This window comes from Pungitius pungitius, chromosome 7 (genome assembly GCF_949316345.1).
Source record: "Pungitius pungitius chromosome 7, fPunPun2.1, whole genome shotgun sequence".
Taxonomy (NCBI): Eukaryota; Metazoa; Chordata; class Actinopteri; order Perciformes; family Gasterosteidae; genus Pungitius; species Pungitius pungitius.
This window is the reverse complement of record NC_084906.1, coordinates 20,615,236-20,632,545: the sequence shown is the minus strand read 5'-3', so window position 1 is coordinate 20,632,545 and position 17,310 is coordinate 20,615,236. Positions and strand designations below refer to the sequence as shown.

General features: G+C 43.5%; 2 protein-coding genes and 1 long non-coding RNA gene across 9 annotated transcripts; 2 read left to right on the top strand and 1 right to left on the bottom strand.

The window, feature by feature from the left end:
- On the top strand, positions 1 to 1,776 carry LOC134132174 (uncharacterized). The gene is made up of 3 exons (XR_009956710.1): positions 1 to 246; positions 479 to 544; positions 1,682 to 1,776. It is a non-coding gene; the product is annotated as an uncharacterized LOC134132174 (long non-coding RNA).
- LOC119216225 (AP-1 complex subunit sigma-2-like) lies at positions 1,367 to 11,931 on the bottom strand. Of its 7 annotated transcripts, XR_005120106.2 has the most exons (8): positions 11,848 to 11,931; positions 10,786 to 10,964; positions 9,190 to 9,298; positions 8,973 to 9,110; positions 8,355 to 8,385; positions 5,727 to 5,788; positions 2,778 to 4,931; positions 1,367 to 1,779 (listed from the first exon to the last, which is right to left on the bottom strand). XR_005120106.2 is itself a non-coding variant. In XM_062563456.1 (7 exons), the coding sequence occupies exons 2-6, from the start codon at positions 10,962 to 10,964 to the stop codon at positions 5,736 to 5,738; spliced, it is 510 nt and encodes a 169-aa protein (XP_062419440.1). In that variant the 5' UTR covers positions 11,848 to 11,931; the 3' UTR covers positions 2,199 to 4,931; positions 5,727 to 5,735. The 7 variants fall into 7 exon arrangements, 5 of the variants coding, with proteins under 5 accessions (XP_037324722.1, XP_062419440.1, XP_037324723.1 ...); XM_062563456.1 differs by lacking the exon at positions 1,367 to 1,779 and having other exon boundaries at positions 2,199 to 4,931; XR_005120107.2 differs by lacking the exons at positions 1,367 to 1,779; positions 8,355 to 8,385 and having other exon boundaries at positions 2,199 to 4,931.
- A 985-nt stretch (positions 11,932 to 12,916) lies between these two features.
- LOC119217220 (retinoschisin-like) lies at positions 12,917 to 16,165 on the top strand. The gene is made up of 6 exons (XM_037470702.2): positions 12,917 to 12,983; positions 13,343 to 13,368; positions 13,434 to 13,668; positions 14,448 to 14,589; positions 14,693 to 14,888; positions 15,324 to 16,165. Exons 1-6 carry the CDS (start codon positions 12,929 to 12,931, stop codon positions 15,474 to 15,476), a joined length of 807 nt encoding a protein of 268 aa, XP_037326599.1. The 5' UTR covers positions 12,917 to 12,928; the 3' UTR covers positions 15,477 to 16,165.
- Positions 16,166 to 17,310: the final 1,145 nt, after the last annotated feature.

The following is a 17,310-nucleotide window of genomic DNA, read 5'->3' as shown; positions in this document are numbered from 1 at the left end:
TGACGTCACCAGAATCGTTCCTGTTATTTCCAAACTGCCAGGAGCCATCGCAGAAAGGCTAATGAAACACACTTAGATGTTAAGTAAAAAGTAATTAAAGTATGTTGAAGAACTGGGGCAATTGGCTCTGAGTAGAAAACAAAAATGGCCAAGAAAGAGAGTCAACTGTTGAGGTTGAGGAAGACGAGAATGAGGTAAACAAACAACGGGAGGAAGATGCTCATCAGTCGGCGAAAGGCTTCAGCGGTACGTTTCATAAACGATTCTGCTTCAAGTTTGTTTTCCTTCACGTTCTAATCCACATTGGACCACATCAAAAACCACTGGACCACAGTTTGGACTAAAGGTCATCAAACTAAAACGCAGTTTCAGATTTGTTTGAACTTAATTCAACTCAGGTCACATGGGTGCGCCTCTCGTCCTAATGCTCCCTCTCTGTGTTCACAATCCTCTTCATTTGACACGTTTGCTCCCTCAGACCATTTTGGGGGAATTCCAGAACAACAAGAGAAGTTTGTTCAGGAGAAAAAAGCAAAAATGTCTGGTAAGTAGTGTAAAGCACGTTTATCTGTTTATTATGAAGTATTCTCATATTCAATACTGAATTAGGTTTATTAGTGGGGGGTTTTGCTTTCACGTTTCCATGTTTATTTATTTTTACTACTTAACATATTTTAACTGATTAGTTTTCAGTAAATTATGACGACGTAATCAATTTCGGTTGCTGAAAATTAAAAATCTTTTTTTACGGTGACTTTGTAACATTTGTCCAGGGATCAGATGAAAAGAGCCTCTTGTGTTCGCCGCGTGTTGCGTTTTACTTACGTAGTGTTTTTCTTGTAGACGTCTATGGGAGCAGTCGCCCCCTGCTGGTCACTACACAGAATGCAGCTTTAACACATTTATTTCACTTTTCACTGTTAGTGACCAGTGGAGAATAACATATCTGGATGTGCTTTTTTTAATTACAGCGTAAACAAGAGTAAAAAAAACAATAACGGCTTCATAAATATGAACATTTAATAATATTTGTACAAAATTGTGTAAAAGGCGTTTAACATGCACCTTTTGTTTTTTTACAAGCAGGTGGCAGGAAACTGCTTCTTCATAAAAAAGAACCAATCGTAACACGCCGCTGTGGTTTTGGACACTTTTTCTATTAGATGCTCGTTCAAAGTCACAGTTTGAGCAGGTGCTTCACCTGTACAACACGTCAGAAATGGCTCTTAGGACCAAAGCGTTTCGATGTTTTGTAGTAAATATCTACCAGACACAGAGTGGAGTGTGTTGTTCAGCTTTAAATCGTCACTCAGATGCCTTTTTGGCTTTCGGGTTTGTTACCAAGCATCAACACTGGCTGTTTGGATAAAGGGAAACAGTGATTTATTGTTTGCTCCATTAAAAAAATATCTCTCAAGGGGCTTCGAATGAAGAATTTCAACATTAAAACCAAGAGGAGTGAAAGTGAAAGCAGATGGAACATAACTTCTTTGGTTCCATTAATGTAAAACTTCACTTCACTATCGGTCAATAAATAAAAACAGAATCCGGCATCTTTGGTCACATCCAGCTGTTCAGTCCGTCCACACGGGACCAATTAACACCTCAGGAGGAAATAAACCAACAGCTATTGTCCCGGAAGGAAATTGTGTGTGTGTGTGTGTGTGTGTGTGTGTGTCAGTCAGCGGCTGAAGGAGGCGAGAGGCCGGCAGGCGAAGGCGAGGCCGGTGTTCATGTGAGGCCGATTTCCTCCAGGACGCTGCGAGGACACTCGGCGTCCTGGGGAGGGACAGAAGAACAGCTCACCAACAACAACAAAAACCAACAGGAAGCATCACAATAATATGACGTGATCTCTTCAGTGTTAAAGAAAAGCATCATTTGAGACATCCAACCACATGCACATTGAATACTGCTGGATCTTTTATCGTTCACCCTAAATATCCTGAATTATTATTTGGGATTTTGTTAGGAATAATTCAAATAAGGAAACATTTTTCTAAAAGATTTTAATAATAAAAAATAATTATATATAGTTGTATGAATTAATCATTGAGTCTACATAGAAAACTGTAGACTGTAAATAAGAGGACATTGTGACGTCACTCTTTGGTTTGAGGATGGATGCATTGAAGCACTAACTTTGGTTATTTGGCTTTTGCCATTCTGTCTTTTTGCAACCAAAAGATTTGAAACTAGAGACTGAGACCATAAACTCATGTTTGCAATGTTTACTGAGGAAATAAATCAAGAGAGAAGTAGAGTCATTTCCTCTTTTCACTTCTATGGGAACAGAGGAGTCGCCCTACACATACACATACACTACACATAATGCAGCTTTAATAAAGAAATGAATATAATGAACATATGATTGAAGGCGCAACTCTTTTTAAGGACCCAATACTTCACTTTCAAAATTCAGGATTAATTACTTTTGATGGCTCAATTACTTGTTTAAGCTGCGTTAATCAAAGTCTTGTGTATTTATGTAGCTACAAACAACAAATAAAAACAGGATGGAAGATGTGTTTAAAGTCACAAAAGCATCTTTATCAAAAACAGGTGTAAAGTTGAACAACAATGATGCTTACATGCCTCCGTAATTCAGGGAGAGAGAGAGAGAGAGAGAGAGAGAGAGAGAGAGAGAGAGAGAGAGAGAGAGAGAGAGAGAGCATGCAGAATAACAACCATGGAACCAGGTCAGCTAAATGGAACGCAGACACGTTAATGTTATCAAGACAAAATCTATGGTGGCAGCAAGAAAGCAAAGAACTTACTTTGGCGTCCTAAAACGAGTTTCAGCACAAAGTAAAGAGAGTGGAGTCAGATAATTAAAAAAATTAGGTAAGAGGAGAAAAGAGCAAATAATGTTTAGCCCAGATATTAAAAATGCACATGAATATTTATTCAGATTATTTTTGTCTCACTCTGAGCTAAACACCAGGTTTGTTGTGGAGATGAAGCAGTGAACAGCTGTATTAAAGACAGACACCAGTGGAGCTAATTGGTAAAGAATCAAACAATTTATTAAGAATTTCTCTCTCTCACACACACACACACACACACACACACACACACACACACACACACACACACACACACACACACACACACACACACACACACACACACACACACACACACACACACACACACACACACACACACACACACACACACACACACCTTAAATTGACCCTGATTGTCTGTTTTTTTGAGGGCACATCTATCAACAGGTATCACAGAACATTTAAAGAGCTTTGACACTATTCATTAATGCAAAATAACAAACTTTTCAGGCTACTGATTTCAAGTACAGTAAATGTTCATTAGCATTTAAATGAGTTAATCACTGCATAGTTAGCATTACCATTAGAACTAATGTCACGAATATAATGTCTTAAAAATAGGTCTTTTTGCTATTTATATAAATGGGAAGTAATCTGGGACTATACATCTAAACGATTTAAAATAACAATTCCATAATACCGAAGCTGTGTGGTCTACGAATCCAAACAAGAGCTTGATCAGAATAAAAAACAACTCACTTCAAGGACCAAACCTACGGTCCCAAACTATTACACAATTGCATCCTGAAACAAGAGCAATCAGGGAACCACCAGAAATATGAAATGTAAAACAGAGATGATGCTAACGTTAGCTCAGCTTGTTTTCAGGTAACTTCCAGATGACTGATGCTAACGTTCCAGTTCTTTCCTCAGGTAACTTGAGATCCAGACGTCTGATGCTAACGTTGACTTAGCTCCTTCCTTAGCTATCTTAAGATCTGCAGGTCTGATGCTAATGTTAGCTTAGCTCCTTCCTCAGGTAACTTGAGATCCAGACGTCTGATGCTAATGTTAGCTTAGCTCCTTCCTTAGCTATCTTAAGATCTAGACGTCTGATGCTAATGTTAGCTTAGCTCCTTCCTCAGGTAACTTAAGATCCAGATGTCTGATGCTAATGTTAGCTTAGCTCCTTCCTCGGGTAACTTAAGATCCAGACGTCTGATGCTAATGTTAGCTTAGCTCCATCCTCAGGTAACTTAAGATCCAGACGTCTGATGCTAATGTTAGCTTAGCTCCTTCCTCAGGTAACTTAAGATCTAGACGTTTTCAATTTGTTACTTAATTTAGTATATCAGCTATTTAACAGATTTTCATTGTTTTTTAGAGGAAAAAACTGTATTCTTCACCTTTGAAAAACAATCTTCTTAAAACCCATAACAGTTTTCAGCTAACGTTATATCTTTCTTCCACGAAGGGGTGGAAAGCTTCATAGGAGATCTAGTGAGCAAACCATGATTTCAAAATGGTGGCACATGAGGCAAACTAGCCTTTTCTTTCTAAATAGTAAAGAGACATGTTCAACTGGTGGCGAGGCATTATTTTAAAGGCCCACTTTTCAGCTGCCAATTATCCTAAAAGTTACGCTTAACCTGCAGAATAGCGTCAGACCTTTGTGATGTTTTGTTTTACTAAAATTGAAAATGTGAACCATCTCAGTTGGTGTCTGATTGGCACACCCTGATATTCCTAAATTTATTTCTATTTATTAATGGTTTGGGAATAATTTTACAACAAATCACCGTACCAACGAACTGCATGTGTCAATGTCTCCACAAAATATATTTTTATATATCATCAACATACTAAACAACAATTTCCGGATTTATATATATTAAATCCTCAATAACAGACGTTGATCTCCAGAAGACATACCTGAGCCAGTCTTAATGTTTAGCAATTACTGTTGTTTGTCAATTTACCGCTGTGACAATTATAGCCACACATTTACTTGTGAACCAATCACAGCGGCGAGTGCTTGGAGGGAAAAGGTGCCTGAGGACCTCAGCATGCAGAGACGGTAGCGGCGGCAGCAGTGATGGCAGCCAATCAGTACACAGGCACGTTAAAGTACTCATGACGGGGCTGCATGGGGAGAGAAACGCACACAGGTGAGCAATACATGGGATTCACAGCGGCCGCACACAGACGCCACATCCACAGGGCAGGCAGCAGGCCGGAGGGGTCACTTAAAAAGGGTCATGTTTTAAACCCGGAACGCTAAAAGATGAGAAGATTGATACCACTCTCATGTCTGTACGACCAAATACGGTTAGTTAGCTTAGCATAGATGATAAGATAGGTACCACTCATGTCTCTACGACCAAATACGGTTAGTTAGCTTAGCATAGATGAGAAGATAGATAGGTACAGCAATTATGGTTGGTTAGCTTAGCATAGATGCATGCATGCTCAAAGTCTGTCTTACTTCAACAGAAAGAATGTAGGAATTAACTCGACCTAGTGGCGAGGTTACAGAATGCCACCAACTGAATGTGGTTTTAATCACTTTAATTGTTTAGTTGTTAATTCTATTTCTGCACCCCCTTAAATCCCAGATACTGGCCCTTTAAATAAGGAGAAATGAAAAATTCCCCATAAGAGCAAATACATTTCATTATGAGTGGGAGGGTGATAACGTGTTAAACAGATATGGAAACACTTGTTTCCTCAGATGTGCAGTACTATAAAAACATGTGAGACTGTGTTGATGAGACGGGACATAAACATGGAGAACATAGACAAACAAGACTAAAACACTGTTTTGTTTTCCATACAAACGGGCTGAGGGGGGGGGGGGGGGGACTAACTAGACCTGGGACCAGGTCTTAACCAGCTGGACCTAGAGGGACGGCTTGAATCCACACACACAGTATTCACCTCGGCATCCTAATTCTGGAAAAGACCAGAGGACTCAGAGACCATATTTGGGACCATCACACCTGCGAGGCAAAGATGTGTGTAAGGACACAAACAGACAGAACAAAGCAGCTCTCAGGAACCGTCACACACCTCAGTGTCGCACCGCCACAATAAAAGACGCCGAGCTGCAAATTTAGGCACCCCCCCCCCCACACACACACCCACAAAAAAAAAGCTGTGCCGGCTAGGAGCAAAGTGCTGTGCAGCTCCTGAGACGTGTTTCATTAAAGGCTTATTGAAACGACTTGGAACAAATCCCCCGTGGTGTTTATTAAAGCAGCATGCGCTTACTGCAGCCTGAGGCTCCTCCTTCAAACGCAGGACCTTTGTTTACTTCGCTTTTAGTTGTTTAGTTACTTTTTCTCAACAAGTCCCGGGAAAACAGAAAAGCTGACAACCAATTGATGTTTTAAAGTTAGTTCAGATTGACCGAAGTCACACATTAACACTAACTAACTGACCGATGGAGGCGGCAGAAGAGCAGAAACTCTAAGTCAGTGTTTCTGTGAATGGAGTCTGGTGGTAAAGAGTAATAGATTTACAAATATGATGAGGATTTCTTAAACTGGTATTTAGGGGTTTTGGTATTTTCACGGGCTTTGTTGAGAATAGAAGAAAACTCCTAATCCTTAGAATCTCAAAATCTAGAAGATGATAATTGATTAAGATGGTTATTTTGGGATAAAGAAGACTGACGTAGAAAAACCTGCAGAATGAGTATTATTAGTATATGTAACAAAGTTCGTAAAACTCTTCGGGTTCGTCTTCAAACAGGCAGGATACTTATCACTTATCCAGGATAATAGTCAATTTAAAATTTGCATCTATGATTGTGTCCACAACTAAAAAAAAACATTTGAATGCAGTCACCACCAAAGTTACAGGATAATACCCCCTGTTAGAGGAACAGGATGTGACCAGATGTGTTCCTTCTGAACATTCATGCCTGTTAGAACCCAGAAGACCTTTACAAACAGGGGAAGACGTGTTCTAAACGTGCACTATAGTTCATAACAGCAGCCTGTCGGATGCATGTTAATTCACATATCTGATATGAATAGTATAAATATTCAAATGTTTCTCATTATGACTCTAAATGGACCATCATTCACTAAATGAACATCATGCTGTATTGAAGGAGACTTGAAACTAGAGACTGAGACCATAAACTCATGTTTACAATGTTTACTGAGGGTCTAAATCAAGAGAGAAGTAGAGTCATTTCCTCATAGACGTCTATGGGAGCAGAGGAGTCGCCCCCTGCTGGTCACTACACAGAAGTAGAGTCATTTCCTCATAGACGTCTATGGGAGCAGAGGAGTCGCCCCCTGCTGGTCACTACACAGAAGTAGAGTCATTTCCTCATAGATGTCTATGGGAGCAGAGGAGTCGCCCCCTGCTGGTCACCACAGAGGATGCAGCTTCAACACATGCAACTTTAAAGTTATTTAATCTGCTGTGTTTTTAGTTTTTAGTTTAAGGCGTAAAGAGTCTTACTTCACTGCTCCAATCTCTGTAATCTAGTTATAATATTAGTTTGTCAGCAGTGACCTGATTCTGCGTCTCAGAACCCATTAACAGCAACTTTTTTGGCTCGTCGACTAAACTGGTAAAAAGAATTCCAGCACACGGCCTGCTGCCACGGATCAGGCCTCCGGGCCTACAAACAACCTGAGGGCTTTAAACCACCGGGTTGCTTTTATCATCAAACAATGGCTTAAGTAGCTGCTCTGAACATACACCAGATGTCTCGTTGGACACAGAGACATCTGGACAACAGCGCGAATACATGGACCCTGGCGGCCGTGAGCGTTTCGTTACTGTAATAAAGTGCGGCTGTGTGGTCTCAGGAATGCAGACAACGGGGCTTTGTTTTCGCGGGCCGCTACCCGAGCTCTCCTCCCTTCAGCCATCAGTCCGAGAGGAATGTGTGCAACCCGCCAGAATATAATCATTGAAGTACGTCTAGACACAGTGAAAAAGGGAGGACGACGCGTCTGGCGTACTGGAAGTTGGAGTCTATGGTGGCGACTACTGGATGTTAACTTTACACTTTTACACACTATTAACATCTATGTTGTATGTTGCCGCAGAGGACGACACGTTCTCGCTCACAACTCGTCACATGTGGAGATTAGAGGTCGGGAACAAACTGAAAAAAACCTACTCGATTGGCCACTCGGGGGCTCCAAAAACGAGTCGAGCCCCAAAGAACCTTCGAAAACAGGATTCAACCGTTTCAAGGGTTCCAATAGGAACATCTGTTAGCTCGGTTCTTAACTACCACGGCCACTAGGGGCACCCGGGACACGCGGAGGTCGGGGTCACTGAGCAGGTTAGCATGCGTTTGACGAGTTGGGAGCGAGAGCGAGTTGAAGAGTTATTGATTAGGGCTTTACGTCAGAGTTAAAGACATCAGGGTTTTAGGCAGGATAAATTAAACCCAAACCAGCAGCTTCCACATCGGCTGACGCGATATTGCTGTTGCTGATGTGTAGTTCCTGTTGGGTCGGTCAATCAAAAGCACATCTACGAGTAACAATCTACCGCTACAGCGAGGGTTAGTAGCCCTTTCGCACACTGTACCTGCAAACAGGCGCATCTGAAAGTCTACATTCTGCAAATCACAACAGCAAAAGAATACAGAGGCAGAGAGACAGAAAAGAAACGTCAGCTGCGATCAAATCAGGAAACAAAAAGGCCCAGAGAGGCCCATGATAAAAATCACAAGAAATGCAGAAGCAGAAGCACTTTTGGAGGCAAACTGAATTCATGTACTTTAATTTCTCTCAATTCAAACCCAACATTTCCTGCTGATACCTTTTCACAATAAAAGCTTTTGTCTGCAGAAACACCGGTCGGCTTTATTGTGAAGTTGTCACAGGAAATGTTCAAAACTGCGAAGCAAAATGTGTTTTTTTTACAGGCAGATATTAGCGTGAAATATTTGTTTATTCATGTAACCTTTGTCAGGTCGGTCCGCACGTCAGCAAACTAACCGGAAAGTCCGCGCTTCTGAATAAGTGCGGCTTTGCTATGCTAACGCAATATGCTATGCTAACGCAAAAAAATAAACTGACTGCAAATAGCCAAAAAAAAGAGAAAGAGGTTTTTCTATCCATTGATCTCTTCGGTCTATAAACAGTCAGTAACGGGGCAGATTATTGATTTAGTAGGAGAAAGATCAATATCAATGCGTCTCACCTCCTGCAGCAGGTCCGCCTGCTCGATGGCCTTCAGCACCGTCTTCTTGGACGTCTCCTGAGCTTCTCCGCCCAGCAGGAACTCATCCAGGATGAAGTAAGCCTTCTCAAAGTTGAAAATAATGTCCAGCTCACAGACCTGAAAACAACAGCAACTATGATTACTTTTAAAAGTCTAGGTCCAAAGGAGGAGGGAAGGGGGGGGGGGGAACACGCACGCTGCCGAAGTATTTGTCCAGCAGCTCCACGTAGCGGTGGATGATCTCCAGCGTGATGAGCTCGTTGTCCTGGTCCTCGATGGCGCAGCAGAAGTACAGGCTGGCGTACCTGAACACAGAGACATTATTATTGTTGTTGTTTATTACCTTGTGAAATACCACGGGACACGCCTTTTGGCTCTGTGCAATTCCAATTCTCCACAGAGGAAAAGTCGCAAAAAGCACTAAAGGTCAGAGGAGCATGTGATCCGAGTCACGTGATCTCCGGAAGAAGAGCCACGTCAGCCGAGATAAGCCGAGTCAGCTCCTCTGCCGTTGTTCATTCACGAAGCCACACGAGTCGAGTCGGGCCTCGCTCCGCCGCGGTCTCTTTATCCCGGATAATCCCAGAGGAACTCGTTAAGCACGTGCTGATTGGCTCACAGAGGAGTTGATCCCTCACTACCTGCACAACGCTCGCACTCCAAATACAACGCGGTGAACATTCACGTCTCGCTGCCACCGAACGCAACCCGACGCACGTCCACGAGAGGAGGAGGAGAAACGCCGCGAAGGACCGAGACATCGACAGGGCTTCAGATGTTAACTAATATCTCGGGGAGGTATTTGAAGGAAACAGAAGCGGGAGTCCGAGGTCACGCGGTGCACCTGGTCCGAGGCGGTGGAAGGCTGCATTGGAAAAAGGGGGGATATGAACGGAACATTAATCTTCAGGAGCCGTTGGGAGCAGCTTAGCGGGAACATTTATTGATTATTATTTTTCAGGCCACCAAAAAACGGTTTAGAACATTAAGATTTGCCTGCTTTTCTTTTTTCATATTTGATGAAAAACCTTTTGGGCTGTTAGCTAAATAAAACAAGAGTTTTCAGTACATTGCCTTAAACTGTAGGAAGAAATTAAATAAATGTTTAACTCTTTTCCATCTTTTCACAGACAAAACACGATTTATCAATAAACTGATCAAATACTCAATGAAAAGAACAATATATAATGTAGTTTCAGCCCTGAAAGTGATCATAACCATTTCCTATTGTTTGGGTGTGTATATATATATATATATATATATATATATATATATATATATATATATAAATATAATAAACACGCATACATACATATACACCTCTTTTTTTGGTTTCACAACCTCTCGGCTAATATTGAACCGTGTTCTCGCAGACTTCCGCTCATTCTTTGACTTCTATTATTATTTTATTAACATTCTGACCTCGCGTTGGTCATGGGGGTAGAAACATTTATGTTTTTATTCTTAATAGGACACAATTAGAGTGACACATGAAGAAAACAGGGCTTTACCAAATGTCTGATCTTCATAGCTTCCATTTTCAAGTGAAGCTTCGAGTCATCTTTTAAATTAGTTTAAGTCCAAGTTATTTAATGACGGAGTGCTGCCGTGTTAATGATGTATTCAAGCTGATCAAAACAGGAAATAGGTACATTTATCCTTCTTTACAGTTGACTTGATATATTTTTTAACATTATATGTTCACAAAAGAACAGAATCATGTTGTTATTGTCACCAATGTTGCTGTAAACAACAGAGGGCTGAGAACAAATACAAAAGCTCATCTACCCACCGCTTGTACACGACCTTGAGGTCTCTCCACTCCAGAAAGCTGCACATTTTGGGCTTTCGAGCCAGGACCGTCTGCACCAGCTCCCTGGTGATCTTCTTCTTCTCCTTGTCGGACAGCGGCACGTACCACTTCTGAAGCCGCAGCTTCCCCTGCCGACTGAACAGAAGCATGAACTGCATCTGCAACAAGGCAACACGTGCGATGAGAGGCATCCTTTTGACAGAAGTTCTTCTCATTACATCGGTTTCTTTGGATTCTTTGTTTTTTCAGTGCTCCATAGGTCCTGATTCAAACTGAACATCCATAATCCATCTTGGATTACAGCCACTTAAAGGCCTGTTTTTCTGATGCTGGGGTTGAACCTCAGCCAGTTGTTTTCACCACGTCTACAGGCCTAAATGCAGAGAGATGCTGCCATGTGATGGCTATATATATATATTATATTAAAATATCACCTTAACATGAATTGAGGAGAGATGATGGGATTGTGCTTAATAATATTTTTTATATTGTTTTCTTAATCGAAGCCCATACTTTAAAATAACGAGTTTCTAAGTCATTGCAATAACGGATCTTCCCTTTTCTTTCCAAATCTAAACTCGTCCTTCTCGGGCAAATTCCTGATTTGTGATATAGATCAATGCAAAGAAAATAAAGTAGATTTAAAGTAAGGATCTCAAGAAATTAGTAAGGGTTAAGTTTAAAAATGACCTTTAATCAGGTCAATTAAAGTAAGGAAAGCTAATAATTAAATGTTAAATAATGTTGTTAAGTTGTTAAGACGCTGCCACGTGTATAATATAAACAACATTTAACGTTTGAATTCAGATAACATTGGATTTATTTGAATGGGTGTAGAAATGAAGAACAAGAAGAAGACATTGTTTATATACAATTAAAACATTTCTCTGCAGCAGCGCGTATCAACACAAGCTAACGGAAGCGCCGTTATTCAGCGGTTAGCATTAGCATTTCAAGCTAAAGCAGATACGACATACCCAAGCGGAAACCTACATGTTTCTAACAATAACGGGGTAATAATACACACTGAAAAGTACTTACCTTGAATTCCAACACCGACCGCCTGCCCCCCTCCGAAGGAATGGACCCACGCCGCCACCCTGAAGCAGACACGGACAGTCGGCACCTGGCCTGTGATTGGTCAATGAGGAGGCAACAACGGCGGTCATTGGCTTGCGCTGTCACCAACCAGACCCGCCCCTTCCACAGCGCTCACTGGATATCGTGGATGTGATTGGCTTCGATTTACGTCAATCAAACCAGATGACTACGTCACCAAAGTGCATCAGAGAAGAATATATGCAGAACTTTAGAATTCAATGGAAAACATATAAATGATATATATTACAACTAGGTGTATTCCTATGATTATTATTTAGACAAATAAAAAATATAAAAATGAATTAGTATATTGTGTATTAATATGGAATACACAGGAAAACATACAAATCTTAATAGATTAAAAGTCAATGGAATGAAAAACTCGTATTGAAATAAAAAAGAAAACGCTGATTGCAGCCTTCAAATTAAGGTTATAACAAGGTTATAACATGGTTATAGTAGCCTGCATACAACATTTACGCGCTGAAGCACACTGGTCCTGCAGGTGACATTAGGGCCACTCACATGACCAATAGATTTCATCGCAGCTTATGGAGAAACTCTTCTGTTGACAATTTGGACTTCGACACAACTATAAAAATCTAAAATCCTAACACTGGTCTTACTTTGTCTCGCCACTTGTGACTTTTGAGGAGGGAGCAAAGTACAATTAAAGGCGGAATAACCAAAATGTCTCAATTAACTTCTCACGAACAAAACACACTAAAAAAGCTTAAAATGAAAACATCACATTCCAATTCTGTCAATGGATCCCCCTAAAATGCTTGTGGCCGCGTTGACAGGTGAGAAAAAGAATGCAGAATGATCACGCCCCCCCCCCCCCCCCCCCCCCGGCTCAGCACAGGTGCAGCACAACAGAGGAGCCTTGGGGAGGTGTCTAAGGGCTGAGAAACAGCGTCAGATGGGGCCATCGCGGGCCTGTGGATTACAGTAATCCCATCCACTGCCCCCACGGGCACCAACACACTCGTCTCAGTACCCAGCACCGCTGAGGAGGAAGATGGAGGTCACTGCTCGGTGTGCTGCTGTGCTCTCCCTCCTGCTTCTATCTCAGGGTAAGTCACGCTGCCCCCGCACCACAGATATCATTCAATCACACTGCCTTAAAAAAAACAAAGACCCTCTGTAGTTTATGGTGTCTTTTTTGCAATCACGGTGGCCAGAGAGTTGAGTATCGTCTGAGTTTATCAAAATCTATTTCTTTCTATTTCATGTTTTGTTTCAAAGCTTAATTCAGGTTTTTTTTATGTCACATTCACAGAAGATCTGTAGAGTATTTAGACATAGTTGTCGCTTTAAAAATACCTGCAAACACCGCGTGAATTAATTAGTGTTAATGAGCGTTGAGTTGCTCGTGTGTGATAAAATCTGCTTTCACCTTCACCTGTTCTCCACTTCCTGCTTCCACTGGCAGCCCTGATGGCCGTTCACTCTCAAGAGGTAAGAGCACCACGGTGACACCACCTGAGAAAAACTCTGGATTAACTCGTGTCTGCGTCCTTCAGGAGGAGGAGGAGGCCGTCCAGGTGGAGGAGGCCGTCCAGGAGGAGGAGGCCGTCCAGGAGGAGGAGCTGCAGGAGGAGGACCAGCAGAAGATCGAGACGTGGCCATCGACCGTCAAGGCTTGCACCTGCGACTGTGAGTCTGCCGGGCCACCGACCGCCGCCCCCCCCGCCCAACCCACCTCACTGACGCCGCCGCCACCGCCGCTTCAGGGCCACCCGCTCCACTGCATGCCAGGTGAGGACACCCCCCCCCCCCCCCCGCCTCCCTGATAGGTCACGTGACCTGGGTTCACCCTTCGTCTGTTGCACACACGAGGAGGTCCGACATTGTCCTCGCGTGCTCTCCATCTGCGCTCAGCTTCTAAATCTCCGCAGTGGAGACCAGAGGAGCTGAGCGCTCCTTCTCCTTCTGGACCTACGACTGCAGATCCAAGGCTGTGGCGAAGCCGGACTGTCCACAGTGGACTGGTCTCTGCTGGAGGATCTGGGTCTGTCCGCTGGAGGAGGTTCTGGTGAACCAGCATGATGTCATCTGGTAGACCTGGTGGCACCGATGAAGGGGCGTTAAGAAGAACTATAAATATCTTCTCTCCGATGGTCTCGCTTGCTGATGAAGGCCGTAGAGAGGATCAGGACCGGAGTCAGGATAGAAACAGCTGTGAGAAGGAGGCCTGGACCAGCGAGTGGTTGGAGATAATCTCATCACCTGTACGGGAATGTGACGATCAGATTAGTCAGCCCAAAATAGTTAGTGCCCTTCACTACGACGGCTTCTTCCTCCTCATCACGCAACCCTCCTGCTATCAGATCTCAGGCTGAATCAGATCAGGCTGCTAAGAATAAAATCACGACGACTGTGTGACACTTTGTAAACAGATGTTTCCATGTGGTTTTGTCCCGTTGACTTCGGTCATTTGGGGAACAGCTTCCTCCACGAGCTCAAAGTAAAACCAGTAACTGACATCCAGGTGGTGACTTCTTCATGCGTATATACCGTCCTATGCCCCCCCTCAGAATGTCCCTACCACAGAGCGTTGGGCTTTGAATCCGGATCGGTGGCGTCGGACCAGATCAGCTGCTCCAGTCAGGACCAGTACGTGGGCTGGTACTCCTCCTGGACCCCCTCCAAGGCTCGCCTCAACAACCAAGGCTTCGGGTGAACACGCGCCGCCAGGCTTCCTCCCTCTCGTGGCCCGCCAGCCGGTAAAGGAAGCCTCACGTGTCGCTTGTGTTGTTGTCGTTGTTGTTGTTGTTGTTAGGTGCGCGTGGCTCTCCAAGTTCAACGACGTGCATCAGTGGATCCAGATCGACCTGAGGGAGGTGGCCGTGGTGTCCGGCATCCTCACGCAGGGCCGCTGCGACGCCGACGAGTGGATCACTAAATACAGCATCCAGTACCGCACGGTGGAGGCGCTCAACTGGATCTACTACAAAGACCAGACCGGGAACAACAGGGTGAGATCTTTATTTCAACGTCTGGCCGAGGACAGCAGATGGAAATGAGCCTCTCTGACTGCACCTGTTGATTAGGGTGCAAAATAAATGAATAGATGAAATGGTTTAAACCACATGAAAAAGCTCAAAGAACAAGTCATACAGACCTTCAATAAACAGGCCATTTCATTTAAAATGACAAACTAAAAAGTGGCCAAAGCAGGAACTAGAATGACAGGAAAAAACATCGGACTAATAATAAAGACCTCAGAGGGATCAATGTGTGTATTCAGAACGTATCCAGAATGCCAACAAGCTCCAGTTAAAAGTGTGAAAATGACTCATTAAGCCAGCAGTCAGAAATGCTGATAGAAATGTACTAACGAAGCTGCAGTAACGATGTTCTCCCCGTTTGAAGTCATTCACTGAATCCTTTTCAAACTCTCACCTCGCCAGGTCTTCTACGGGAACTCGGACCGGTCCTCCACAGTGCAGAACCTGCTGCGCCCCCCCATCGTGGCCCGGTACGTCCGCCTGCTGCCGCTGGGCTGGCACACCCGCATCGCCACCAGGCTGGAGCTGCTCATGTGCATGAGCAAGTGTCCCTGAAGGCCACATGGCCTCCTCACGGCGCAGCCCCGTCCCTCGTGTTACTTTGTTCTAGGACCAGTGGTGGAAAGTACCTCAAGTACTGCACTTATACGCGTATACTGTGCTTCCCCTCCACTTCATCTCAGTGGTAAATATTGTACTTTTTACTACAACTCCATTCTTCTGACAGCTTTAGTTTCTTTCAGGTTTGCAATGACAATGAAGACAGGTAAAAAAAACACACCTAAATAACCCACAGAGAGAGATGCCAAAACGACACAAAGAGACATAAAATCAAAGAGTTAAAATGCAGCGTTCACATCCAAAAACATTTTATTGATCAACTGATATTTTGACTTCAGGTTTTGCAGTTATTTTACTCGTACTGGAGTATTTTCACTTCCACCACTGGTCATGACGTCCATCTCAACACCACGTGCGTTTTTATTTCATGAGCCTCAAAAGAATTAAATCTGAAAGGAAAGCCGGTCGTCTTTCTGCACTTTTCTATCGGTCTTAAAGTCTGTATGATAATTGTTTCATCACGATTAAGTCAATAAGCTGCAGGTAAAGTTTCAAATCAATGTTTTATTGAGATTTACTGTTACATTTGTAAACATGAATATTCTAAACTGTTAAGCATTCATTTGTGGGTTATTCTCTCATGTAAATGCTCTGTTGAGAAAAAAAAAAGCAGATAAACACCGATTACGCTACTAAGTTGTGTCTGTAATGAAAACACAAACGCAGTACTTTGATTTCATTTAAACAGCTGATCCTCTGTTATAAATATTACCACACAAGTAGTCACACATGAGTATTAATATAATACACGGTGCTCCTTCAGCATAACGATAATCCAAAGAGAGAAACGCGTGGAGTACGGATGTGCACGGTCCTCACAGACGCACAACGCACGACACGACGGCGCCGCGCACGCCAAGGAATTTACAGGCTTCGCTTCTAGTGCCCAGAGGCTCAGAGAGCTGCGTTCGGACTACAGAAAAGGGCAGTGGTTCCCAACCAGGAGCTCAGGGGTGCACAGAAAGACTGGAGAGCGCACCTGAACGTCAGGTAGGCCTTGGGAAGGGGGCGAGGCGGTTTGAAAGGGTCCCATGAGAGCGTGTTAGAACAATAGGGACGTCCCCTGGGAACATAGTGACCAGAGAACATCCACCAATGGGAAACAGGAAACACAGAGAACTGGGAACACTGTGGGGACAAAGGATTATGGGGGACCATAGGGCCCAGGTAACAGGGCCCAGGTCACATAGGGCCCAGGTAACATAGGGCCCAGGTAACATAGGGCCCAGGTAACAGGGCCCAGGTCACATAGGGCCCAGGTAACATAGGGCCCAGGTAACATAGGGCCCAGGTAACATAGGGCCCAGGTAACAGGGCCCAGGTAACAGGGCCCAGGTCACATAGGGCCCAGGTAACATAGGGCCCAGGTAACATAGGGCCCAGGTAACATAGGGCCCAGGTAACAGGGCCCAGGTAACAGGGCCCAGGTAACATAGGGCCCAGGTAACAGGGCCCAGGTAACATAGGGCCCAGGTAACAGGGCCCAGGTAACATAGGGCCCAGGTAACAGGGCTCAGGTCACATAGGGCCCAGGTAACAGGGCCCAGGTAACATAGGGCCCAGGTCACATAGGATCCTGGGAACCTATCCCAACATACAACATTGGGAACATAGTACCCATGATACATAGAACAATAAAAACATAGGACCAAGGGAACATTCAACAATAAAAACACAGTACAATAGTACACAGGGAACATAGAACAATAAAAACATAGTACCATAGTACACAGGGAACATAGAACAATAAAAACATAGTACCATAGTA